This window comes from Serinus canaria, chromosome 2 (genome assembly GCF_022539315.1).
Source record: "Serinus canaria isolate serCan28SL12 chromosome 2, serCan2020, whole genome shotgun sequence".
Taxonomy (NCBI): Eukaryota; Metazoa; Chordata; class Aves; order Passeriformes; family Fringillidae; genus Serinus; species Serinus canaria.
Window position 1 is genome coordinate 140,529,776 of NC_066315.1, and position 27,158 is coordinate 140,556,933.

The window sequence follows — 27,158 nt, forward strand, 5'->3', positions numbered from 1 at the left end:
CTTTTTTGTCTTTCTTCCTTTCTCTCTCTCTCTCCCCCCCTCCCTCTTTAATCCATCTCTCTTTCTCTACTTTCTCTATCCCTTTCATCCCACTCCTTTTCCAAGCCCCACTGCTGTGTGCTTAGGTAGGAGGTCAGGGACTAACATCTCAATTTCCAAGACAAATGTGAAATTTACTAATAAAACTTTGTGAGTTTTTGTGGACCCTCTTACTTCTGTCATTCCTTTTGACCACAAGCATCTGTGAATCTTGGGTGCTCCCTTCTCCCTTGAAGGCTGGGACATTGCATGTACCATGAGTGAAAATTATGTGACTAAGCATCTTGTTCCCAACATTAGAAATGTTACAGTTACATTAATATTTGTGCCTTTAATTAGCCAAACAGGACTTTTCAGCTGTAAATATTTAATTATTTTATGTTCTCAATAGAATTACACTAACTGTTTGTAGCACACAGGCAGACATCAAACCTCTTTACACTGTACATGCATTCTCACTCCTGGTTCTTTTAAAAAGAAAATTCTATTTGGAATCATCAGTCTTGGCAAACTATCCAACACCTTTATTTCCAATTTCACTATTCATTTTTGATACAAAAGTCAAACTTCCACAGATAGTTCTTCAGAAAAAAAAAACCTACATGATTTATACATAAACAATTACATGCAGCATTTATAATGTGAAGTACAAAATGTACACTGTTTAGAGGAGATACACGCTGTGTATCATGCCAAGATTTAAACAAGGGTTATATAGACTAGTGCTGATGGTTACATTTCACAGAGACAGCTGTAGGCACTGCCTTGAAGCAAAGAAAAGACACAGTTCTGAACATGAGGCAAGCTGTACTTGCCTCATCCTCAGGCCCCAACTCCTCATTTCAGGTTTGGAGAAAAGCCTTGGTTTAGAGAAAAGCCTCATTTCAGGTTTGGAAAAAAGCCTTGGTCCCTCTCCATATTCATAGAACAGTTCTGAATTCATCAAAAATGAAGCTTGGCACGTGGGCTTCAACAACCTGAGGGACACAGGAAGGCACAGTGGGGCGTTTGCATTATCCATCTGTTGTCCATTCATCCATTAACAAGCATATCTGACCCATGACTTGACCTGAGCCACCCTGGCACCAGGATGTGCTCCTGGATGTGCTCAAAGCAAGGAAGGAACAGCCCAGCCAGGGCTCTGAGGAGATGCCAGGAGCACAGGGACAGAGGAGGACTGGAGGAATGCTGCTGTCCTCTCTGCTGGGCTCCACACAGCATCACCTACAGCTGCTGGACTGACACAGGGACCTTCCACCACACAGAACTGTGGGCTGGGAAGAGCAGACTGGAAGAATCTCACTCTCTTCATCGTGAATATTAGCTGGGAAATGACTATTGAATGCTTATTCAAGAACCACAGAGGTACAGCCTATATACAGCAATCAGGACTATGACTTATTTTGAATACTACAGATAAATAATATATAATATTCAAATGTACTTAAGTTGCATTTAAACATGAAACAAAGTCAAAGTAAACATGAAACAAGAAGATTTTTAGCATTTCCCTTGCATGTGAGACAAGGAAGCTGCCTGGGAAATCAGGCTTTGGCAGGAAGTGAAGGAAAGACTGGATACAGTGTTTCACCAAAATTTGGACTTTCTAATTAGCTTTTTGCCCTGTGTTTAGAATACTGCTAAGTTTAGTATTACTTGGAAATATCTTGGAACTTCTATTTTATTTCTTTCCTTCCCAACACACCCCAGCATTATACAATGAAGATTAAATTTAGCAGACTTGTTCAAAATTAGCACAAAGGTAAAATCCTTTATTTATTAGTATTCATCTGTTTATTCCTGTAGTAATGGGACTGAACTCTACAAACCAGGGCTGCTTCTGCATCAGCTGAGCTGTTTTTTTCATGTTGGCTCATTTGTAGTGCAAATGAAAGGCGTGGGCAGTGCTCCCTGGCCAGATCCCTTCATTGGCTAAAATGGAGTGGGAGCACACATTCCCTGTGCCTTTTTTCAGGGAAAATGGTTGGGGTGTTTAGGGGCATATTCAGAGACATGGAATTCTCTTTCTTACCTTTCTTGGTAACTTGGTGTATCGAATGTAATCTTCCAGGAACATGAGGGCACCCACTACATCAGCAGGCATTTCTGGAATCTTCTGGCTAAAAATAAACCACCAGGGAGATCATACTCTCACTAATCAACCAGTTACTTGGATTAAATTACCTGAAAATGCCAGCCTTCAAATAACACCATGTCCACTAGGGGTCATGTGATTCCATTACAAATAGAAATAGTATTTTAATCTTCTATTTAGTAAAATATTGTTGTTCTTGTCCAATGCAATCATGGAATGGTTTGGGCTGGAAGGAACCTTAAGATCATGGAGTTGCAACAGCCCTGTCATGGGCAGGGACAATTTCCACTGGACCAGTTTTCTCAGGGCCCCATCCAACCTGGCTTTGAATACCTCCAGGCATGGAGCATCCACCATTTCTCTGTGACACCCATTCCAGCGCCTCCCTACCCTCAGGGGAAAGAATTTCCTCCTAACAATAATCTCCACATCCCCCCTCTTTAAGTTTAAATCATTCTTCCTTTTCCTGTCCCTGTCTGCCCATGTAAAAAGACCCTCCCCACCTTTTTTATAAGATTCTTTCAAGTACCAAAAGACTGCAAATGTCAACTCTCCTCTGCTAGAACAAAAATACTGAAAAAGCAGTGCTTTTTCACTGCTGAAGTCCTCTTCACAGAGGTGATACTTGGGTAAAAAGTAGAACATGGATACCTTGTGCACTGCTCCATCGTTGAACGAATAAACTGACCAATCAGAGCCAAAAATTGTTCTGTGTATCTTGAGTGAAACTGTTTCAACAGGGTAAGGAGCCCCAGAACCAAAGGAAGCCAGTCAATTTGATCAGCTGGCCGCTTGCACACCACTCCTGCACAGAAAAAACCCAAAACAATACATGTTTATAAACTAGAACATATTCTTATAGCTCAGGCTAATTAGGTAGTGTACTCTTCATGGCTTTTTTTGCTGTCTCCCCTTCTGCTTGCCCACACAAAAAAGTCCAAAACTAATGTAACAGCTGCATGTCTTCCATGGTGAATGGCTTAATGATATTAACTGAGGCACAGGATAGAATGAGAAAGCCAGGAGTCTGGATTCTGTTTCCTACCCTGCTGTATTTGGCTTAAGTAGCATAACAAAACTGTCTGAACTGAACTGATAAAGTCAGGAACTGTGTATTTTCTATGCAGGTAATTTTACTATCTTCTCCACAGATAATTTCACATAGGTTTTAATTAGATTTAGACAAACAGCAACTTACACATTACCTAAATTTCTGTTGTACTGAAGTTTGGGAAACTGGGAAATGAGGAATAGGAAGTTGACGGTGGGAAAATATGGCAGACGTTTTGTTGTTATGTAGATCTGAGGGGAAAAAAGAAAGAGTAGTACAGGTCTTCTATTTTTTTTCTCAGTTAAGAAAAAAATAGAAAAAAAAGCAAAGTGCACCAAACAACAGAATGTGTGCCTGACCTTATTTAATGGATTGTGAATGCCAGCAGCTTCCAGATAAGCTGTGATTTCATACAAAAGAGTGTTGTCTTCTTTAGGATAAGGTAATAATGGGTTCTGATAATGTGCTTCAATGTCAGCCAGTATTGCTCTAAAAGGAAAACAGATTATATTAAATAATTTTTAATATAATCGGAATAAACCTTACATGATGCCACATGTCATACTAATATAAAAATTTCAAAGATACAAAAACCTCTACATGGCCACAATCAAGAGTAAAACACCTTTTCTGGAGTGTCTTTTTACAAACATCCTATTTGATTCAAAATCAGCACCACACATATTCTGTTCCTTTTTCTCATCTAAATATGAGTTCAGAACCAGGCATAACCAAAAGCTATCAGAAACTGCATGTTCAAACTACTTACTTGCCAAGTATTTATTTTTAACTTTTTTGCTGGGTTAAAATTCAAATACTGATCAACAAAAACCTCACACAAATCAGATGCCACATTTTGCTGTAATTTAGATTTTAAGGATTGCTGAGCTGGTAACAATTACATCACAGTGATACAAGCAGCTCTTCAGCACATTTTGCTTCTTACTTATTGAGATTTTCCAAAGCAGCAGCCAAGTGCTTGGAGTCAAATCTGCAGGAATAATTTAATTCATTGGTAATCTGTCGTCTTAAAATCTGCATCTGACCAACCTGTTGACACAAGCACAAAAAGGGTGGTGTGTTACAGAATGCAATGAAGGAAGAGTGGAGCCAAAGCCTGACCCCAGCTGCACAGTGCACTCGGAGCAGAGATGTAGTCACAGTGCTTGAAGTTTACACACAGTTCCTGGTCACAGGTACAGGCCAAGGGAAAAGGGCACAAAAAAGGTACCAGGTATAAAACCCCAGTTACTTGCTTTTCATTGGTCAATGAAAATGCCTGTACTCTGCTTCCCACCTTTCTGTACATCTTAGGGTCAGCACAGCAGGAGAAGAAAACATCAGAGAGACACATTGCAGTCAACCTTCTCCTTCCCTGGCCTTTCCTCTTCACTCCAGTAACACCAACATCCACAGCACTCTGAGAAATGCTGGTCCCAATATATCATTACAGAGACAAGACAAAGAGCCAAGATAGTGGGACAGCTTGTTTAAATCTCCAGCACAGCACAATGACTTCTGTGGCAAGGCAGGTCTGGGAAATGCTACTGCTCCAAACTCTATCCTTGGGCATACCATGGTCACAAGGCACTGCAAGGAGGCTCCAGAACTCCTGACACTGAACACTAACTTAGTCTGCCCAGATCAGATCCTTAATGCCAGACTCTGCTTTTGGTGAATGATTTCTCATGAATCTCAGTGCTAAGCACTTTGGGGAGTGTGAGGTGCCCACACAAATGAAGCTCAGGAGCTCTTGCAAACCCAAGCCTGCTTCACTTGTGATGCTACATAATTCCAATTCAATATAATGTAACATATTAATATTATTTATATTAAAATATCACAGAATCACAGAACCATTAGGATTGGAAGAGACTCTTGAGATCATTGAGTCCAACTAATGACCAAACACCACCTTGTGAACTAATCCTGGCACTGAGTACCACATCCAGTCTGTCCTTAAATACCTGACAGTGACTCCACACTTCCCTGGGCAGCCTGTTTCAATGTTTAACAACCTTTTCTATGAAGAAATTCCTCTTGATATCCAACCTGAACCTCCCCTGGCACAGTTTGAGGCCATGTTCTCTGGTCCTGTCACTGTTACCTGGGAGAAGAGGCCAACCCTCACCTGGCTACAGTCTCCTTTCAGAGAGTTGTAGAGTGGTAAGGTCCCCTCTGAGCCTCCTTTTCTCCAGGCTAAATACTCCCAGCTCCCTCAGCTGCTCCTCACAGGACTTACCTCTAGACCCTTCACCAGCTCTGTTGTCCTTTTCTGGATGTGCTCCAGCCCCTCCATGTCCCTCCTGAATGGAGGAGCCAATATAACCAGAGCACCTTGAATGAATTCTGACTAACAGTAAGCCACATGAACCTACCTTCATTATGGAGTCTAAATAAGCTGTCCAGATCTTCTGTGTTTTTGCAATTGCTGCAGAATAAACCTTGTTTGAATTTGCTGAGAAAAGAAGAAGGGTGAGGCATTAAAAAAAGAACAAGAAAGAAGAGAAATAAATGCAAGTGTAGAAAGACAATTTCTTTTTTCCATCCAGTAAGCACTTACCAATGATTCCTTTGAGGGGGCTGACAGCACTCATAAGTGCTTTTAAGGTATCTTGTACTGACCTGTCACGCAATATATTTTTCTGAAACATGCTGAGGAAATTCTAAATAAAAGAAAGAAATAGGTAGGTAAAATTATCACACATGCACTCTATGATTAATCTTGATGGCACTGGAGCCATAATCAATTTTTAACAGCAGGGGAAGACTATTTCCATAAATGAAGAGTCAAGGAATTCTGTAGTTACAATTTTTGCTTTTTGGAGTTATGTTAAGCAATGTTAGGACATTAAGAAGATCCCCCTTGTCAGTATATATCCACTATGGACAAGTATAATTCAATTTTCAGGAAGAACTGTGTTTGTTGATACTTATTTCCCTTAAAATCTCTAACCAGGCTAGAACTAGATTCTTCTCAGGAAACAAAAAAACTTGGTTTCACATAACAAGTACAAGGGAAACAGTAATTTCACAGAATTGACACTTTATGTATCATGGTAGACCCAAACAATGTTTGTTGATATCTAGACAGAAAAATAGATGATGACCTGAAATCAACTTTTAAGTACAGACAGTGTACACCTTCAGAAAGCATCCTCACACAACCTGGAATTACACAGCACCATTTACTTAAGAGCACCAACTTCCATAATTTTATCTGTAACTGAAATTCTCACTTGTGCAGTTGAACAACCATTTTTCAAATGCTTTTGATTTAATTTTATCATTTCAGTAATTTACAGGTGTTTTTTTTTTTAAATTTCATTATTAAACAATAAAGCGTTGTGGCCTTGAGAAACTGAAGTTCAGAAATTACCTGCAGCTCCTTTACAATCATGAAACACAGCAGCCTGTCTAAGCCATTGAGACCAAAGGTACCCAGAGTATCTTGGATCTCTGAGAAGAGACGACTATTGGTGACTTCCTGATGAGTTTTGATATCATACCAGGTATTCATCTGGTCAATGTAACACGTGATTCTGAGGGAAAAAAATCAGAAAACAACTTCAGAAAAAGCTGCAGACAGTTCCTGTGATACTCTCAGTAATGAGTTACCTTTCTTAGACAGATGAGAAAGACTCTCCAAGTATCTCTGGTGATATTTAGCTATTCCTATCTCCACCAGTGTTCTGTCACCTGTTCCTGATTTCTCTCTCCTCCATTTGTTTAACACACTGTTTTCCTTCTTAGACTAAAATCACCAGTTTTCTAGACTAACCTTTAAAATGTACAGGACGGACTGAGTAAATCTGGTTTTAGATAAAGATATGACAGCTAAGGAAAAACTATTTCTTGTGTTTTGGTATGTGTATGGTGGAATTGGAGCTATCCAATGCATGGTGACACCAAGTACTTACTTTGGGTCTGTGATCCTCAGGATTTCTCTGCAAAGACGACCAATAAATGTTACAGATTCATCCACAGGTGAGAATTTTGGTATAGGAATATGAGTAGACTGGTATATACTTTGCCAGTCTTGAATCTGAAAAATAAATTTTACAGTAATTTGTAGGGCTCCCATTGCACCTTTTGAATTTGCTTAGAAATTTTCCTTTTATTCGATTTAAAAGGAGCACACTGTAACACAATACTGTAAATTACACACAGCAGAACATTATAAAAACAGAATAAAGCAAAGAGAAGAATGAATGTTATTAAAAAATTATACTGAAATATTCTATTTTGGGTACTTTCCTTTTATGTACAAATAATGCAGGAGAGATGCTGCAACATTTCAGAATAAGCTGGGGGCAGATGTTTCACACAGCAGTTGGCACATTCAGTTGAAGTCACAGTGGTATGAACAATGGGTACACATGCTCCATCAGTCACAGGCTCTAACAGCCAACTCTAAAGACATTTATTAACTCTTTTGTTGGTTCTGGGTTTGAGTAGCACCTTTGTTCTTAAGAAGTTATTGCACTCCTGTTCCACATTGTAGTTAATAATACGAGACACTTCCTCTTGCCAAATTTTTAAACCATATATGTTGACATAATCCTGGATATATTCAAATGATCGATGGAACCCATCCATTGTAGCTGCCATTTCCTTCAGTTTGGGCATGAGTTCACTTGGCTGGAGACAACAACAGAAAGATAAAACCAGAACGGTGAACAGGTAGAATTCAAAGAAAATATAAAAGGCTTCTAAATACCCTTAGAGAACAACCTCTAGAGCATTTCACTATGGTCCAGCCAGATCTGAAAAGCACTGAGAAATTTACTAAAGTTTGACAATTAATTCTTACTAAATATTTTTTCCTCCCACTTCGTATTTATTTTTGCCTTCAGTGGTGTTATTGACTGAGCTAGGAGATTCAACAATCTCGACAGGATCAAAACAAGGAGTCACTCCTTATTTTAGCATTGCCTGTCTATGTTTACTTGGCTTATGTGACCTGTCAATCATCACAGACAAAGGCAGCACTTTGAATTCAGAATTGACAGGACATGTTGGAATAGAATAAAAAGATGTTTTTTAATTCTATGTACACTTGGCAGTTTATAAACTCATTTGAACATCAAATAAAGAATTCCAAATAACCTTCAGTTGTCCAAAACTATTTTTACAAAAGGAAATCTGCACATAAAAGCATAAATTATTTTTTAGAAGGCAGTATAATAAAAGAGGCCCCTGCACACCCAAGCTACATAAAAAATTAAACCAACCTTGGCTCTAGGATTAAAGATGAGGCCCCTGTGAAGAGCCAGGGCCACGCGTTTCACCAGCTCCTTCCTTATTCCATCCTCTAGTAACTGTTTTGGGTCCACCTAAGTAGAATAAACACTTTTCCTTTAAAGTCAGAAAGGTATAAAAATTATAAAGGATTTATTTTGTACCAAGGAAGATATCAAATACTTTTGACAAACAGGAAAGCACTGTTAACAGATGCACTTAACCACCAGAGCTTGTTCACAGAAAAAAAATTTACATACTTCTACTAGAGAATAAATTATTTCTTTAAGTTGAAGGCAAAGGTTTGTAGTTCCCATATTCAAATTTTGTTCATGACCCACTGAGACTGTTGTACAATTCTAAGAAGCCAGTATGCATTAAGAAGTGTATGTTTCTTCAAGAATACTTGCTTCTAGTTCTCAAAGAGGTATCAATGTAGCCTTAATATAAAACTGCAGGACAGATTATACCAATGGAAGAAACAGATCTTCAGAAAAACTTTCCAGCAGGAAAAACCTCCAATGATCATCAAGTACACTGGATGAATCTATTAATAATGGGGACTGTGGGTTCCTAGGAACCTGAAAAAAATATAGTTCCTACAGGGCTGCCAATTTAGGCATCACTGTTTGAAAATTTGTATGCAAACTTATATTTTCTTGTCTTTTTATTTTTCCTTGAGGTCTCATATATTGTGCTGAAATCTGTGCTAAAGTACTAATTGCCACCAAACAACCTTTTCCTATTGAAATAATGGATCATTACCTTGATGATACCAACTAAAGTAGTTTTCATCATGAGGATACCTTCAGTGAAGATTGAAATTGCATGGGTTAGCTTGGCAACCTGTAAGAGAAAAAAATTCACTGAAGCGCTTCAATAGATGTAAATAATTACTCAAAAAAAAAATCCACGTTTCCCAGTGGTAGTTTCCTGTTTTAGATTTAAATAATTTGCACTGATATACTTTCAACTTTACCTCTTGTTCTAGACTTACTTATAAAATTATCTTTCTTTTAGTCAGATAAATAGAAGTGTACTAGGAGTAGGAAAGAACAGGTATCTCTCAGAGGCTTCAGAGGGATTACAGAAGGGAAGACTAGCCATATCTTGGGTGCACAAATATTATGGACAAAACTCTCAGCTGGTACCTTTGAGCAGGCTGGGAACACAGCTCACAGTAGTTATTCTATAATAAAGCCTGCTGCCACTGTGAGTCCACCTCAGTATTTCCACTGATACAATATGGTAGCACATTCACTTGAAGTTTTACAACTATTTACAGTTATTGTTATCCTTATGCTCAGAGTTCAGACAGTCTTCTGCCTTTCAGGTGTTTACAATAGAGAATAGAGAAGACACTTCACATCTACAGTTCAACAGAAATTGGAAGGGTTAACAGCTTTAGTATAATCTGTTTTCCTTTTACTGTCTCAAAATAAAACATTACTGAACATTGCCTTCTCCTTCACTCCCATCCACACACAAGCCAGACTCACTTTAAAAAGTCTCATGGGGGAGTTTAAACCTAATGTTTAGGACTGAACATCAGCTTAATCAGAGATCACAGCTTGTTTGCAGAAAACACCTAACAAGTGAGAACTTTGGCAAAATCTCCAGGGAAAAGATGGAATCTTAACTGATTATTAGATTCTCTGGGGGACTTACTGATCTGCTCAGGTTTTTGTGTTGCATCTTCCTCTACCGAAAAAAAACCCACGTAATTTTAATGTTTTCCCACTCTTCCAGACTGGTTACAATGCAGAAGAAAAACCAGAGACAAAATGAGCAACAGCAGCTTTATCTAGTCAAATCAACGTGCCTCCATCATCTCCTCATTTGAGAACAGCAAAAAGCTGAACCTTGCTGGCTTAATCAGTCTTTGACTTTCTCCTCTTGGAACAAGAATGCCAAATGTGGAGGGCTTAATTTCAGACTCAGGTTTTCAGGGTTCCATCCTCTCCAATAAATAAATATATATTTATGCTCATTTATAAATTTATTTAGATTTTTTTCCTCTCTTTCTCTTCAAGATTGAAAATTTAAACTACAAACAGAAGCTCAAAAGTTACTCATCTGTGCTTGTGAAAAGGTATGCTCACAGTAACACCCATCAGTTTTAACTTCAAGTCAACAAATCTAACTTCACTGTTAAACTGTAACTCTATGGAGCTGTACAGATTTCAACCTATGTTAAAGTTGGCCACCTAGAAGGTTTGCTTTTTCAGAATTCCCTGTTTGAACTGCACCTCATATCGTGGTCCCAGCTGAGCATAATCTCGTAGCTTGTCCTTATCAAGACGAGTAGGCACTTCAATAATATCGTGAGTCTGGAGCTTTATGATTTTGAGAAGAGATGTAAACATGCTTTCTGGAATTATCTGTAGAACCTTTGCAAAGGAGAGAAGAAACACCCACAGTCAGTATATTCTCATTAAGAAAATAATCCTCAATTAAGAAAAAATAATTAGAGAACAAAGCAATTATGCCTTATAAGCACCCACCTTTCTCACATAGGAAACCAGCTCTCCAGAGTAATACTGGGACACACTGAGGAGGTCGGGACTGTTCGCCTGATTGATACGGAGGAGTGGCAAATCAAGAGCAGAAGCAAGCTAGAAATAAAGTTAAAATGTTAACTTCACATTTGTTTTACTGAGGAAAATTATATGCTTGAATTTTCTTGCTCAGGCTCTTATCCTACAACCCAAAGTACTAGATTCTTCCTAAGGAGCAGTGTTATACCAGGCTTTCCAAGGAAAAAAAAATTGAAAAATTGTTAGAAGTCAAACAGTTCATAAGGCTACCCTCCCTAAGATGGTTAAAATCTTAACAGCTGCATGGGACATTTCAGTTGTAATTTTATATCCTCACTCACACTAATCCCCATTCTTATTTCTACAGATGATATTTTCATCTGAAGCCAGAGCTTCCTCAACAGACAGAGGAACAGAGAACATAACTTTTTAAATTCCTTCAGCCTGCTCTGATCCATATGCAGAAGATCCCATCTGTGCACCAATGCCTCCAGAAAATAGTAAATGCTTCCAGAAAATGAGTAGAGTCTGGACAAGAGACATATTTGCTTAACAGCAGGAATGCAATTGTTACATTATAAAAACATGCTTAACTCGGTTTTATTTTCCTTAAAACTGACCTTGAGTTAATTTAATAGTGTTTAAAAAAACTAGACATAGAAGATGCTGATAAAAGGAAGTCTTAACTGATTTCAGAGCTTAAGGCCTTTAAAACAAACTGCTTCAATTGACCTGCAGTGTTCAAGTATATTCAGTCTTGTTCATACTTACCTTTAGGAAAGTGGCTCTGAGTTTAGTTACCATAGATGGACTGACTCTTATGCTGTCTTGCATAATAGATGTAAAGCTGGGGTAGGAAACAAACAAAACAATCAGCTTCTTCCCCTGGAACTGTTATTTTCAACTGTTTAATTGTATGTCAACAGCACAGTGTAATGTGTAAATGGCACAGGAGATCACCAGCTAACTTCAATAAAGGAGGATTTGGGTCTGAAGAGATACTGGTTAGAAAATCCCTGTAGGAAAAAGGGGAAGTGGGACAAAAGATGAAGCAACAGGGAGTGTTATCAGCCACGGCAATGAAGCAGCAGCTCAGCAAAATCCCACCGTGGAAACAGAGTTCTTGAGTATTAGTCTTTCCTCATTTGTTTTTGGTTGAAAAATGAACTCCAGTATTTTGGAGAACACTTAATAAAACAAAAGGATGGAGACAGGAGGTTAACAAAGCTGTTATATTTAGAACAGGATGGACAGGAAAAAGTTACAGTATAATTTAACCTGCAGTTAACAACCTGAGAAGGATGGATGTTAATTTCTATTCAAGCTGATTATAACTCAATATACTCAACAACTAACAGAAAAATGCTTCAAGACTGTTTTTAAATTGGAATGTTGATAGTCTTAATAATATTTATGCATGTGATTTCCCACAAGTTTTACAAATGGTTACTGACTGGAAGAAAAAGGTAACATACCTGTCAATTAATTGCCAAGCATAAGAAAGATCACCAACTATCTGCATGGTGATCAAGACCTCTTCTTTAATGTTGATAGTTCGAATCATCTGATGGAGAAACTTGCGGGTGTCAGCCAGAAACTGGCAAACTTGCAGGTTACTTTCCAGCTGGTGAAACTCTTGGACCTGTATTTAAAAAACAAACAAATAAAACTCATAAAAGGACTCTTTTTTTGTTGTTTTCTATTCAACTTTAAGGACAGCAACACAAACAGAATCAGTAAGCTGACACTTCTGGATGCTAGCAGCAGTAAGACACTTAAATCCTGGCCTGTTATATAGAGTGTATGACCAATAAATTTCACAAAGTAATTAAATGAGGTGTACTGTGAAACATCATTCTGAGTACTCTTTTATATCCTGGAAATAGAAGAAGCACACACAGAAAAAATACAGATTTTCTTTTTAATTTTGCCTTTCAAATCACCCTTTCTAGTTTCAAATTAATTTATTTTCAGCACTTTTAAAAAATGAGTAATATTGCCAAAAAATGTTAAATACTGAATTAATGTCTTTGAAAAAACCTACAAACCCTCAGCTACAGGTAGCATGACCTTTCATACTACATTCCTTATTTTACAATACCAAGGTTTATACAAAACACCTACTTACTACAGATATGTAACAGCGAAGATCTAATAGATTTCAACAGTTGTTTAAATGCAGATCTCTTTTGCATCTCTGCTATCAGAAGTCACTACATGTGTAAAAATGCTGCTGTTACAGAAGGACAAGGTCATTTATCTCAAAATGTCTTTGCCATACCTCTTCCAAAGCCTGTATTAGCTGCACAGTTTTTCTGCCTGCTGCAGTGGAATCATCATAGTTCAGAGACATTATTTGCTTGGAGATTTCTCTGAACCAAGCCTGGAGATTTTCTATGAAAGGATTAAGAAAAAATTCAAGAAATCTCTGCATGTATGATAGACAACAAAATACAGGGAACCTGCTAGTCAAAAGAAACAAACAAGCTATACACACAGAAGATTATTTTTACAAGTTCTTATTTCACTGGTACATTTATAGTATTTCAACATGTACACTTATAAAGTGGCAAATGCTCAGGTAAATTGCATGTGCAACATTAAAAACACCTATCAACATAAATGGGCATTAAAAAAATCTTATTTTCACCAGTTCAAGAGAAAATGATAGGTGTTTCAAAAAACAGTGCAAGGATTGGAAAGAAGCACAGATTCGACTTTTAAAGTCCTTAGAGAACTTGGAGAATACCACTCAGTGAAGAGAACAAGTAAAAGAAGGTTTTCTTCTTTTGAAAAATACTGATACAATTGAAATGCAGGTTGCAGCCAGGGAAAGAATTAGGGAAGAGGTTAAACCATCCCTAAATTTAATGGGCAGAGTTTTCTCACTCCTTTGTATATAGAACATGGTAATGTGAGCTCCATTATATATACAGAAGTTAACTGAAATTTTATAGTTTAAACTGGTATATCTAAATAAAGGAATGAAAAATAGTTTTACAAATAGGGCCATCTAAATATTAGGTACCTAAATATTGCTTACATATGGAATATGTGCTGAAAACTTAAACAATACAAGAGATAGAGACCTCTTTGGCAGCTGAGGGACATGAAAATTGTTCCTATATTATCACTATTAGAATAATGTGTTTTATTTTGGTATCACTTTGGAAATATAAATTGAAATAACTTTTTTCCCCCACAGTTTAATTTTTAATAATTACCATTTTTCTCCACTCTAGTAAGAGGTTTAACTCCTGAGAAGACATCAGCAAGCTCAGTCATCCTTTCAGACCCCTCTTTTTTATAGTTCTCCCATTTCGCTTGTTTTTCTGACAGCATCTGCTTGAACATCTACTGAAACACAAAGCATTTGGTTTACAAAACTGGCAAGGAGGCATATCACAACAGATGAAATAAAATACTGAAAACAGATGGAACTGACTAAGTGATTACTACATATCTTCAGGATCTTGCCAGAATATTAAAAAAACAAAATTAAAAATATTAAGCAATGCAATCTGATGGACATACAGTGACAGAAGCTTAGTGAATTTTATAGAACAGTACAATGCAGACTTTTTGATTTTTAGTCACTTTTGAAAATACCCAGTAAATTTTTCAGGTTAGAGATCTTAGAAGACTCTGGTTAGCAGCACATTACCTCTTTTAAAATGAACTCAAATTGAGCTGTATCCAGAAGAAGCTGGAAAAGGATCCTGGAATTGTACCTTGAGTCTGTTAAAATTTGATCCTTTATCTGGCGGAGACGTTTGTTATTTGGATCACAAGCTGAAAATGGAAACATAACATTTCTCCACTGTTACACAGAATTTGGCCACACTTTTCAATCTTTGTAAATACATTCTTTTTTAACAGCTTGAAGGCAAAAAAAATTTGCTCTGGTTTGTAAATCCCCACTTATTTTCCATTTACATAGACTAACTCTTCCTTTGAATAGAATATAATTAAAGTTTCCCTGGTGCTTCAGCCTTCTTAAAACTTCTGCAGGCTTCTGAAACTAGATGTGAATATAGTCCCTCTGACCAAGAAGCCCTGAGATCAGTGTTTCTAAAACCATTACAAAAATTATATGGAGGTGTTAACAGAAACCCTCTTGCATATCAAGAAGCCTCAAAGACAGCACAAGCATTCAAATAATGGAATGTCTAAATAGGTCAGCTTACACACCCAAACTCTCATGAGAGACATTACTCAACAGTTTCAGCTGAATTTCAGTTCAACAGAATAAAACCCTTATTTCAAACTGTTAATTACTAACATTTTAAGAAGTTGGCCACTGCTTTCTTTTTGGAGCTAGGTAACACTTTCAGAATTATGTATTTCTGCAGAATATTATTCAACAAGATCATGACTTCTACTAATTTTTGTACCCGTGCTCAGCTCACAAGAACTGAGGAAACACATGTGCTGTTTCAGACAAGGCTTCAGGAGACTATTTGCAAAACAACAGCTCAACAATCTCCCACAAACAGCAGGGGAAACTGCTGACTTCCAGAGCAGCAGAACTGAACTTCCCCCAGGGCCCAAATGAAGCCCCAGTGGAGCAGGACTGAGAGCTCAGCAGTGTCTTACTGGTGTCTGCAGTGTGCAGCATCAGCCAGCGGATTGCCACGTTGCAGTCTCGCAGACAATTCAGCAGCCTGGGAATGTTGTCCAGCACCAGCTCTTCCCTCAGACAGCCCTCCTTGAGGAACTGCTGCACCTGTGTGTGCACTCGCTCCGTGACTGCAGCGTATCTGCTGGCCTTGAAACACACAAAGCCTGCATCAATAAAATCCTTGCCTCAAATGGAATACACCATGTTCCTGAGATCTTAAAGGGCACACAGTTAAAAAAAAAGTGCTATAAAAATTTTTATCATTACTAGTAGGCAATATTATACACAACAAGTGCATGACAAAGGATGCAAGATAAAAGCAAGGCAATACTTGTCTAAGATTTTTATAGCTCTCAAAGTAGAGTGAGAAAGATGAGAAGTAGATGTTGCACAGGTATTTCTCACAGGTGGTAAGGGTGAAAACCCTTAGGAATAAAACTCTGGAATGACCCAAAGAAACCCAGAAGCTACAAGGAGACACGTAGAGTCAAGAGAAGACTTTGATAAGCAGTTTTCCTATGTTAGAAAACAGCCTGCACACATAGCACACATGTTCCCACAGAAAGTAGTTCCAGATTCCAGGCTACACAGGAAGCATAATGTTTCAAAAATATAGACTTTTTATATATCCACTTACTCTCATCCCATATACTCTCTGGGAATTATTCCTAAAAAATGGTACTAATATTTTATTGCCTAATGGGAAAGAACAACAACAAAAATCTATCACAGAATGGAGATACTTATTTGTTGCTGTTGAGACGGTCATAACAAACTGAAGAACACACTGTATTTAAGAAAGCTTCTTTATAGGTATTTTACAGCATGCTGTCTTTTCATACTCTTTCACAAAGTTTATACTTATTCATTGGTCAGAATAAAGCAACACAATATTCACTGGAGCAAGGCAGCCTGCCCCATGTTTATCTCTCTCTCTCTCTCCTTCGTTTCCAGGCTGATTGCCTTGGTAAAGCTCTTTTCAGGAGCAAAGGCAACTCTTATCAGCTCCTCTCTTTCACTAAGCCCTTCTGACTCACAGACCAGCTGTGAGCCCCTTCCACACTTATTATTAATTGAGTTCTAGCTAAAGATGAAGGAAAAATTTCTACTCATATTCCCTAAGTTTGCCATATAATATAGTACATACACTGTAGGCAGGAAGAAAGGACCCATGCAGCACTGAGGTCATACACTTCAGATGCCCACACATCTTGCTAAAAATACTTAATGCTGGCTTATGTACCTGTTCTTTGACATTTGAAAGATCCAGCGTGTAGTTGAGGGCAGTTTTAGCAGCTTTGTAGGGTTCCCATGCTTCTGCCAGATTGACAGTGATTCCCATGTAAATGCTAATGACCTAAAATTGGAAGCAGAAAACAAGAAGTTGTATTTATGTTATTACTAAGAAAAAGACAAAGTTTGCATTTTGAAATATGACAGAAGGGTATATGCTGTGGGTATAAAAAAGAGATAATTGAACTTTTTTGGTAGCAGTACTTTTTGGTGTACCACCTTTGGAAAGCAAGAAGATGACTTTGAAACAAAAGGCACACAATTAATTAGAAGCTTAGTTCTGAAAACAAGATAACAGTTCTTTCAGTCACTATATATGATACTCAATTTTTTTCTCCATGAATTCATGACTTATTTTTCATTTCCATGATGCTCTAAAGAAGACTGATAAAAGCAACTGGGGAAAAAAACTATGATAGGGAGGGCAAAATGAGATGAACTAATCTTACTGTGAGGATGCCCAAAGGACCAAATTAAACTGTAATGCATCATTCACAGCAACACAACAGAAAGAAATTATGATTAAATAGTATGATTTTTGAGAAGCAAAGAGAAACTGATTTCAGACTCCTTGCACAAGTTTAAGCATGAATAAAAATGCAGAACTGTGAGTAAGTAACAAGTATTTGTAAGATAATTGATTGAAAATGGAAGACTTGGTTTACTGACAGATGAAGGATGTACAGAGCTGTGGGATTATGAGCTTTGTCAAACTGATGCTCCAATATTCCTCCATACAGGCATGATCACACTGGGGGGACACTGTCAGCCTTTGAACTCTTCTGGCAGTGTCAAGTCAAGGCAAATGGGACCCAGGTCTGCTGATATGAGGATCTCTCTCATATTGTTGAAGTGAAGCTCATTATTTCCTGTTCCTCAAAAGGCTACACTTAACTGCTAAGAATAATTTGGATTCAGCTTAGGAGTCAAGTATTTTGTATGATGCAGCTCACTTATCCATACCTGACCACAAGAAGATAGGTGTTGTCTAAAAATATAAATTTGTACTATGAACTCAACTTAATAAAAATGCTGGCATAATCAAAAATTTGCAGTGTCAAGTTGTCATTTCTAAAAATAAGCTTGTAGTTCTCCAGAAACAGAGGAATTCTAATGTTTACTGAAATAGCCAGCTATTGCTGGCTAGTTTCTTCCCTACCTGCTTCACTGCTCCACTTATGGTACAGAAGAACTTGAAACCAACAGAGAAACACAGTTAATGTACAGTTTCTTTGTTAAGTCTGATCCCCTTTGATATAGACAAGCTAGGGACTCCATTCTTATATGCCAGCCTATTTCAACAGCAGTTTTTGCAGAGTAGGGATTCTGGATGGAAATCCTAAATCTCAGGACTGAAACACAGTAATTCCATTTTAATTACTGCACCTGCAAAGGTCTATAGAACACATAGTGACTGCTTTAGCTTCTATGTTTTTTGGACAACAGCACAGAGCTAATACTTGAACAAGTTTTCAAAGAACATCAGTGTGGGATGATTTGCTGGGGACTAAGACCGTCCTCTACAGCATTCTTGACATGCTGGTAGAATTCAGCAGCAGAAACCACATGAAGGTCAGAAATGGCAAATCAAGTCCTGTACTTGGGACAAACCCAAACCCTTGCAACAACACAACTGGCTGCCTGTGTCACAATTCTGCAGAAAAGGACCTAAGTGTCCTGCTGGACAAACCAAACATGAATCAGACACACAGCCTTATGACAAGAAGGAATAATCAGACTCTGGGCTATGCCAGACTGCAGCCAGCAGGTTGGGGGAAGTGAATCTTTCCTTCTAGTCAGCTCTCATGGGGTCTCACTGAGAGAAATGGGTCCTAATTTGGGCTCCTCAGTATGAGACAGACATGCACAAACTGGAATGAAGTGAACAGGAGGCCTCCAACACACCTGTGGGGACCCAGTATGTAAGAACAGGGCTTGCTTAAGGTGGAGGAAAGATGTCAAAGGAATCTGACTGTGATCTTCCACTACCTAAAGGGAAGTTATGACTAAGACACAGCCAGACCCACCTCAGAGTTGCACAGTGAAAAGACAAGAAGCAACAAGCTATAACAAAGGAAATTCCAGTGGTAGAGAAGGAAAAAATTCTTCGCCATGAGAGTGATGAGACACAGCCACAGGTGTCCATAGAGGCTGCAGAGTCTTCACTGTAGACATTTCCAAAGCTAACTGGGCAAAGCCTGAGCAGCTTGATTTAGCTTTGAAGTCAACCCTGCCTTGAAGAGAAGGTTGGACTAGAAGATGCCTAAAATGCCTTCCATCACACATTTTCCTGGGACTTAATTTATCTTGATGGTATTAGAATGTAGTTGACCGAAGCATTTAAGACAATAAATTACACTTTCAACGGAAAGCCTTCCATGCTTATCCAGAGTGTTTGACTTGGACTGCTTCACTCTGAAAAAAGTAAAATTTCTACAGAGAATTTGTTCTAGCTTTAGGTTATTACTACATTTCTGTAACACATACTGTAATTGTTCTTATAAGATGAAATCCAGGAACAATTTCAAAACAGAATTAATCTTTACCCAATTATCTGGAAAGTATTTATCCACGATCTCTCTCATTTTTGCTTGTTGAGTGTGAAGAATAGAAGGATCAAAATACAGTATCACATAGAGCATAGCAGCCTGAGTAGCCAGGGCAGTGCTGCGGTGCTCTGGTAATGGATATGCTGAAACCTGGAAAAAATAACAAAACAAAGCTGAACATAATACAGTGCATCATAAACCACCTGCAAATATTATGGGACACATTAAAGAGTGCAGTGTATAGATACTACAGGGCAAGAAGTTTATTTAGGTAAGCTGGACGTGCTTAGTCATACAGCATATTTACCAGATGTATTTCAGAGTGTAAAAGTTGACTGCGTAGATGTGCGCTACTTTTAACAGGCTACAGTAAGATTTTACTATGCTGTTAATCTGTCAAGTAAGACATGTCCAATTATAAGGCATTACACAAAAATGGTGCTTTTTATTGCAAGGCTGGCCAAGTACTGCAGCAGATTGCCCAGAGAGGTTCTGTGGTTTGTACCTCTGGAGATACTCAAAATCCAACTGGATATAGCCCAGTGCAACCTGCTCCAACTGACCGTGCTTGAGCCAAGTCAGAATAGGTGACCTCAAGGGACCCTATAACCTCTGTCATTTTTTTTTTTTTTCTGTACTTCATGGCTGAGTAATTGACCTAAGAATCAATTTGATGCTCCCCTTTAAAGCCCTCTTCTGTCTCAGGGTGGCTTACCTGGTTGTAAATGTCATCTGACCGTAAGCGGCCGATAACCATGCTAATGAACGTTTCACTTATAGGAACCCTGCTGAAGTAACTCTCGGGGTAGTTTGGAGGTCTTTTAGCTCCAGGCTGGCTCGAGTATCCAGTGCTTCGAAGCAATTTACAAATATCATCTAAATTGGAGTCGGCAGAGGATCGGGCTGCACTGTTTTACAAAAAAAGAGGAACAAAAATATGAGCTATATGTTCTAGTAATTTCCTTTTCTCCCACCCCTTGTGACCACACCCTTCTCACAAGAAAATTAACAAATACTTAAGTCTAAAGGAGGTTTTTATTGTTTATTCCATTAATATCATGTTACAGGACACTGATGAATGTCCGTACTGAAATTCCAGAAAAGCAGAAAAGCACAAACAGAAAATTCAACTCAGGAACAGAAAGAAGGAGCTTTATATTCAGAGAAGAATTTGTTCCTTTTTTCCCCCCTTTAAAAAGAAAAATTCATTTTCTTTCTCTCCATTTTTGAATTCCCCTTGTCAATTCACTTCTGCATTCCAGAGTTAAAGAATCTCTCATTATATACTGGGAGGCATAAACATAGTCAAAGCATCGTTTTATGTGTGGAAGGATTTGCACTGATACCCTTTAAGACCCCAGCTGTTACACCTTGATGCTGAGAACCTACCCGGTAAAACTTGTTACTGATTTACCTAATAAAGTGCTACAGGAAGTCTGACCTGCAATACATTTGTAACTTAGATATAGTCAGGACTTTTCAGAAAGTTTCCTTGCACATTTGGGAACCTGTGACACTTTCACAGCTGGCACTTGCAGCCCAAAAGCTTTATCTGAAAGTTTATTTGTGGACTTCAAATGTCTGTTGTAAGAGAAGGAAAAATCTGTTGCTCATTTTGCAGCTGAACTTGCAATCACAGTTAAAAGCTAAAGCAAGGAGTTCTACTAATATTCAGAGAGCTCTGCTGAATTATCTGTATAAAGTCAGTTGATGAGAAAGGTGTCAATATTTCCATTTAGCTTAAATCAATGACCTAGGTTACAGAACATACTGCAGGTTACACATCTCAGCCTTGAGTGCTTCTGTACACCTATATACACAACCTGTATCGGTAGTAGGAAACCAACATTCTTTCTCTGACTTCTCCTTCAATCTTCTGGTCAATGACCAGCAGCATGACTCCATATAAATACAGGGCTTCACACTGTTTGGAAAGAGACAGAATGAAGAAAGAAAATCACAGAAACATGATTTTGCAGCAACACTTAAAGAAAACACGTATTGGCAAACTAAACCAATGTCAGCTACATAGTCAACACAACATGAAAAGTGGCAGGCTGAAGATTTTTGCTCTTTGTCCTCCTTGAAGTGAGTCACAGCACTTCCATGTAGTTGGTAAAATTAAATTTTTGTCTAGCTTGGCACTTACTGAGCGAGTTAATTTTCTATTACAAAACTAGTCAATACTCACGAGAAGCTGTTTTCCATCTTCGTTAAGGAGGACGGTTTCTAATGTTTGCTGAATGTAAATTCCTTCATTGAGGTCATCTAAGTATCTAAGAATCATGACAAAAACTTTGGTCATTGACTATTTTGCTCTCAAATTAGAACTCAATCAGTGACATTTTCTCTGAAAGCCAACAGATGCATCAGAACAATTCCCTAGAACAAGCAGCATGGTATTTTTCTGACAAAGAAGAGAGGCTCTCTGAAAAAGAGAGACTGGAACCCCTAGCTAATGCCAACCAGTTGGCAAAAGTTTCCTTCCATACCCTGATGGTGTATGTGAAAGACACTGGAGAGTACCTGGCAGCTTCCAGCTCATCCTCTGAATTTTGTCATGGGTGGATACAGCCTGGGAAGGCTGCTATGCATTAATGTAGTAAAACTGTCATATTTTCAAGTTACTAAGTATACCTCCTGGAAATACCACAAATTGATCTCAATTGCAATTTGGAAGGTAGAGATAGAAATAGCATGTGTTCACCTGAATGAACAGAAGATTTATTCCTATTAAAGGATTTTCCAGTAACACTACTTAATAAGTAATATCAAACATTTGATGCTTTCATATAACATCAATAATAAAACCAACTCTCATGTTTAAGATTCTCAGTAACTTTTTCTTAGAGCATTTTATGAAGTTTTAATTTTGTTTTTTACATGTCAGAGTAGCAAACTTGAGAATATGGCAACTTCACTGAAAAATTAAGTTCAAAAAAATAATGCCAATGAAAGTTAAAAAAAACCCAAACTATCTGATATTCTGTTTTGCAAGACCAAAAAAACTATTAGCTTCATAATATGGATTCTCCTTTTATTTAAAAAAATCTCCAGGACAACCTCTAAGATAAGTAAGAACTAACTCAAATTTACAACTGAGGAATTGAGGTAGAGAGGTTAAATGTTTTCAAGTTGTATATTAACCTGGTAGGCAACTGTTGGAGTAAAAGTCAGTGCTCACTCCAGCAACCCAGGTTTGCTGGAATATGCTTCAAAAAGGAGTATATTGGGTCTCCAAGGAAAAAGCTTCTGATCAATCAGACAAAACAGTAATCTGGTCTTTGAAAATCCATATGCATTTAAGATGCCATACCTGTTTAAATCTACAATGTATTTATGTACACTCTGAAAAGCTAAATAAAATCTTGTCAAAATTTCAATGTTGTTTTCACGAAATTCTTCATCTAAATCCAGTAACTCAGGCTTGGCTTCCAGTTTGCCTTCACATGTCTCAGGCCCCTGAAAAACAGAAACTCACCTTTAGAGACAATGCTTAACTTTGATCTCCACTTGACTTCTCTACAGTAGGACACAGACCATGTAGAACCACCCCTGTGTGCAAACCAGAGTTACCATTTCTTACCAAAACAAGGATCTGTAGTTTTCTAACCTACTTTATGGTTAAATATTGATTCCATAAAGATGAGTTTTACACATCATTACAATCTGCAATGACTTTAAATATGATTTATCCAGTGTAACCAATTGAAAAGAATAGCCAATGCTTTCAGTAAAGCCCCAATACACCTGAAAGCACTGGGTGCTTTCTGTAGTGCTATCTCCCTGATGGAATTTTTTCCTTTCCATATTTCTTCTGGTTGATTTCTCTGATAGAAACTATAACGTTGAGGGGTCACAAAGCTTAGTACCTTCTCATACATTCAAACTGCTTGAAAATATTAGACATGTTTTTTCCACAGACTCTACATCTAGCTCAGCCCTCATCTCCTGAATTAATGCAGAAACTTTGCCATTAACAATCATAGGGGGAAAAGGAGTTGGGATGAAGAACCTGACTTCCTTAAAGCAATAGTACAACTTTCCTAACCCTTTACCACTGTCATATTTCTCTTAAGCAGCATGATAAAAACTACAGCATCTCATTGTGAGATGCTCCACCCAGGGGGAGGAGCCAAGCATCCCTACCTGGATATAATCTGGTATTTTGGGACACCAGGGCAGCCTTTCCATTGGATTCCCAGAGGAGCAGCTGTCTCTTCTACTGGATCTTCAGAAGAAGACCACACCCTTGTGCAGGATCCCTGCTCCAACAGAACCACATCTGCCACTCCAGGAGGTCTGCAGCCACCATTCCAACTGGACTGCTACCAACACCCTGACCCACAGGGTGTCAGGTTGTATTCTGACTCTGTCAGTGTTGTTTTGTTTTACTGCATTATCTATTTTATTTTTATTTTCTTCCCTCATAAAGAACTGGTATTCCTGCTCCCATATCTTTGCCTGAGAGCTCCCCTTAATTTCAAACTTATAGCAAATCAGAGGGAGGGAGTTTACATTTTCCAATTTAGGATAGGTTCCTGCCTTCCTTAGCACACACCTGTCTTTTCAAACCAAGACATGTATACAGGAGGGTGCATTTACAGTAAAAATATCTATAAATTCTCTAATTTCTGCTTTATCAGTATGACTTCTATGGATTTATTTGGTTTTAACATTGAAGAACAGCACACTTATGCTTTCTTAACATTCAAAAATACTGAGACTTTAAGGATTACTGTATTTCTTACCAATTACAGCTATCTGCTTTTAAATGTTCAAGTAATTTATGTTAAAAAAAAAAAGACTTCTATCAAGCACTTAGATCTAAAGGTAACTATGAAATTATTTGTGCTCTGGATTTTCAGTATCTAAGCTTCACAGTGCCTGAATTTTACAACTTTTACTACAATGAAATTGAATTAAAATTTTGAAGTGCCTCCCTTGCTTTATTATTACTATTTCTTGTACTGTCCAGTCCAAATATAGTCAGATTAGATGGTCTCTGTTGTTCCTTCTTAATCATGCCGGAAAATGACAAAGGGAACTTAGTACTGTAAGCTTAATTCTGAAAGAAAAATAAGGGCTTTCCATGGACACTTCTCCTTGACTTAATTATTTATTTATTCAGCACATGTGACAAGCCCAGAGGAAGAACAATCACAGCACTGTCAGACAGGAAAGCAGAAAGCAGCTTTCATGGCTGCAAAGAATAAGCTACAGATTAACAGAAGAAAGATGGGCATACTGCCCATGGCACTGCTCTGAAGGAAAACAACCAACCATGCAGGCTCAGAACCTGCTGGAGGATAATTTAGTGCTCCTGCAGAAATTACTACTACTACAACTACTACTACCTCCCCAGAATCCTATACTCACAATTTATATAATTGGTATCTATCAAAATTCACATGCCAGATTGACTCATCAAACATTTTGGAAGATATAGTAGTAATAAACACAATAGTCAGGAATGGCTATTTCACAACCCAAAACACCCTCATGTGGGACAGCAATGCTTTAAGGAGAAGTTGAACAATAAAAGGATTTACCTTGAAATAACTGAAATCAAATATGATATCTCCATACTTCTGCTGATCAGCCTTGTCCTTTAGCCTGAAAACACCAGGAATAAATTCGGAAAGTCTCAGAAGTTCTGCAATGATGGCATTTCCACAGGAAACAATCCGAAGAATTGCCTGACCACAGAGATTGTTTTCAGCCAGAAAATCCACCATGGTGGAGCTGGATGTGACAGAGCAGTAGAAGTCCTGCAGTCTGATTCTGATCCTTACTCTTTAGGTTACTGGAAGCAGAAAGCCTGATGAAGAAACTAGCTGCGCCATTAATAACCTGTAAAAACAAACCCACACACATCCAGAGTGGTTTATATTAATGTTTTTGATCGTTTAATTTGTGGATATTTAAGCATACTCTCCAATCTTTCAAATTATGAAATCTAAATTATCCACAGCTTTGTAAAATGAAAGAAATGCACAGAATTAATTTTCAGCATGTACACTGAGTTCGAGAAAGTGACCTGTGTGAGCCCGCAGAGGAAATGTGATCTTTTGGAGACCAGTTGAAGAACATTACTGAAGAATGAAACAATCACAAATAGTGAAGCAATTAAGATCAGGCGAGGAGACTGGGACCAAGGAAAGCAAAACCACTTCACAAAATGTGTTTTTAAGAGCCCCTTTAAAAATACAACCAAAGTGATCATAATGGGTTTTAGCAATAAGGAAAACTTTCATAGCAAATGGAAATGACACAGCTCTGTTCCTTCATTTATTGCGGAAGGACGAGCTTCCATGCTGTGCTTGCTCTTCCTGCTCAGTTTCACTCGTTCCCACGTTTCCTGCGGGACAGGGCGTGCAGCACCAAAAATACGCGTCTATGCTTCAGAAACACTGACGTGAAGTTATGACCAGGCTTGACTTCAGCAAACACTTTCGTACCACTGCGATAAGTTTAAGATGACAGTGAGCTGTCACAAGACAGTTCTGACCCAGAACGAGCGCCCGGAGCCCTCCCATGTCCCCAGTGCCGCGGCAAGCTCTGCTCCACAGGGCGCACAGCGGGCCCCAGACCGGCAGCGGCCGGACGGGCTCCGAACCCGATCCCGTCCGGTCCGGTCCGGTCCCGTCCGCTCCGCCGCCGCCGAACTCACAGTTTGCTCCCGGGCGGCCCCGCTCCCTCAGCGGTTTCCACCGGCGCCCGCCCCGCCCGGTCCGCTCACCTCGCCCCGGCAGCGCCTGCAGGTAGGGACGGCGGCGGCTGTGGGCACAGGAGGATGCAGGGAGGGTGGGAAGGATGAGAGGGAGGCGGCGGCGCTCCCTACTACGTAGCCGAGCCCTCCCATCACATGACGGCGCCGTCTGATGAGGCGGTTCCGCCTGCCCCGGTGCCCGGCGCTGCCGCCCGCCTGCCTCTACCGCCGGGAGGGCGGCGTGGGGCCGCCCCCGGGACAGCTGCGCTCTCGAGCTGCGGGGACGAGGTGAGCAGCGGCCGCTGGCGAGGGTGGCTGTCCCCGCCAGTCCCGTCCCCTCCGCGGCGAGGGCAGCGCTCCCCGCCGGGGCGCGGGAGCGGCGGCGGGACGGGTGTGAGGCCATGACTCCGTGCGGGACTGCCCGGCCTGCCCTGGAGCGGGGAGGCGGCGGGAGGCCCTGGGAGCGCGAGGCGTCCTGCTCGGCGGGCGCTGCTCCCCACGCCCCTACAGGGAAGGGTCGTCTCCCTGTGGCTGCTCATCACCGAGTGTGCCTGGGGCTGGACCCTGGTCCTGGTCCTCAGAGAGCACTTGGCACCTGTAGAGCTGCTGTTACAGAAGCAAATAATACTTTTTTCTTACCTCTGCTTCATAGTTTGCGATATTGAAGCATAGAAAGTTTAGGTACTTTCCTCATATATTTAAAATAGCGAAGAGAATAGAAACTGTAGGTCTTTTTGGTTCTTATCCTGTCTGGACCATTTAATCACTTGCTGAAATTAAAAAAAAAAATGTCATCAGTAGTCTCCTGTTCAGCATGGAGTTTGCTGGTTTGTTTTCCAGAAGTGAGGGGGCTGGGGGTTGCACATGATAAGTGCTCTGAGGCACCATTGAAGACCTTCCTGGCAGAAAAGAGAGTGGTGGAAACACTGCAGTGAAACCAGTTCCCGACAGGAGTGTGCCCCTCCCTTGGAAGCTAGAATGGACAGCTCCAAGCTGAAGTTGAAGAATTCACTTAGAAAG

At 39.3% G+C, this 27,158-nt stretch overlaps 2 protein-coding genes across 6 annotated transcripts in view; one reads left to right on the plus strand and one right to left on the minus strand.

The window, feature by feature from the left end:
- Positions 1-540: 540 nt before the first annotated feature.
- Positions 541-26,280, minus strand: WASHC5 (WASH complex subunit 5). Of its 2 annotated transcripts, none has more exons than XM_009088122.4 (29): positions 26,169-26,280; positions 24,979-25,279; positions 22,743-22,888; positions 21,618-21,702; positions 21,250-21,350; positions 20,142-20,334; positions 19,424-19,576; positions 16,828-16,941; positions 15,560-15,731; positions 14,628-14,755; positions 14,188-14,317; positions 13,245-13,357; positions 12,439-12,605; positions 11,735-11,810; positions 10,931-11,041; positions 10,676-10,816; positions 9,192-9,272; positions 8,420-8,521; positions 7,647-7,826; positions 7,106-7,230; positions 6,565-6,727; positions 5,749-5,851; positions 5,564-5,643; positions 4,132-4,235; positions 3,545-3,674; positions 3,340-3,436; positions 2,786-2,939; positions 2,072-2,159; positions 541-1,016 (listed from the first exon to the last, which is right to left on the minus strand). In XM_009088122.4, the coding sequence occupies exons 2-29, from the start codon at positions 25,162-25,164 to the stop codon at positions 960-962; spliced, it is 3,480 nt and encodes a 1,159-aa protein (XP_009086370.1). In that variant the 5' UTR covers positions 25,165-25,279; positions 26,169-26,280; the 3' UTR covers positions 541-959. The 2 variants fall into 2 exon arrangements, with proteins under 2 accessions (XP_009086370.1, XP_018769404.1); XM_018913859.3 differs by having other exon boundaries at positions 26,100-26,225.
- NSMCE2 (NSE2 (MMS21) homolog, SMC5-SMC6 complex SUMO ligase) overlaps positions 26,276-27,158 on the plus strand; it is a 123,081-nt gene continuing 122,198 nt past the window's right edge. For 2 of the 4 annotated variants that reach the window (XM_030236316.2, XM_050970256.1), the window contains exon 1: positions 26,276-26,426. In XM_030236316.2, the coding sequence (XP_030092176.2) occupies positions 26,295-26,426 (132 nt within the window). In that variant the 5' untranslated portion in view covers positions 26,276-26,294. The remainder of the gene's footprint in view (positions 26,427-27,158) is intronic. The other 2 variants (XM_050970259.1, XM_050970257.1) reach the window with 1 other exon arrangement.

Bases quoted from the DNA above. Each gene is read 5' to 3' on its own strand.
- WASHC5 (XM_009088122.4), bottom strand. From the start codon at position 25,164: ATGGTGGATTTTCTGGCTGAAAACAATCTCTGTGGTCAGGCAATTCTT. The intron at 7,231-7,646 runs GTGCTACTCAAA...TTTATTTTTCAG, and splicing joins ATAACTTCTTAAGAACAAAG to ATTCAAGACTGGCAAAGTAT. The intron at 3,675-4,131 runs GTAAGAAGCAAA...TTTTCCTTTTAG, and splicing joins GCTTTGGAAAATCTCAATAA to AGCAATACTGGCTGACATTG.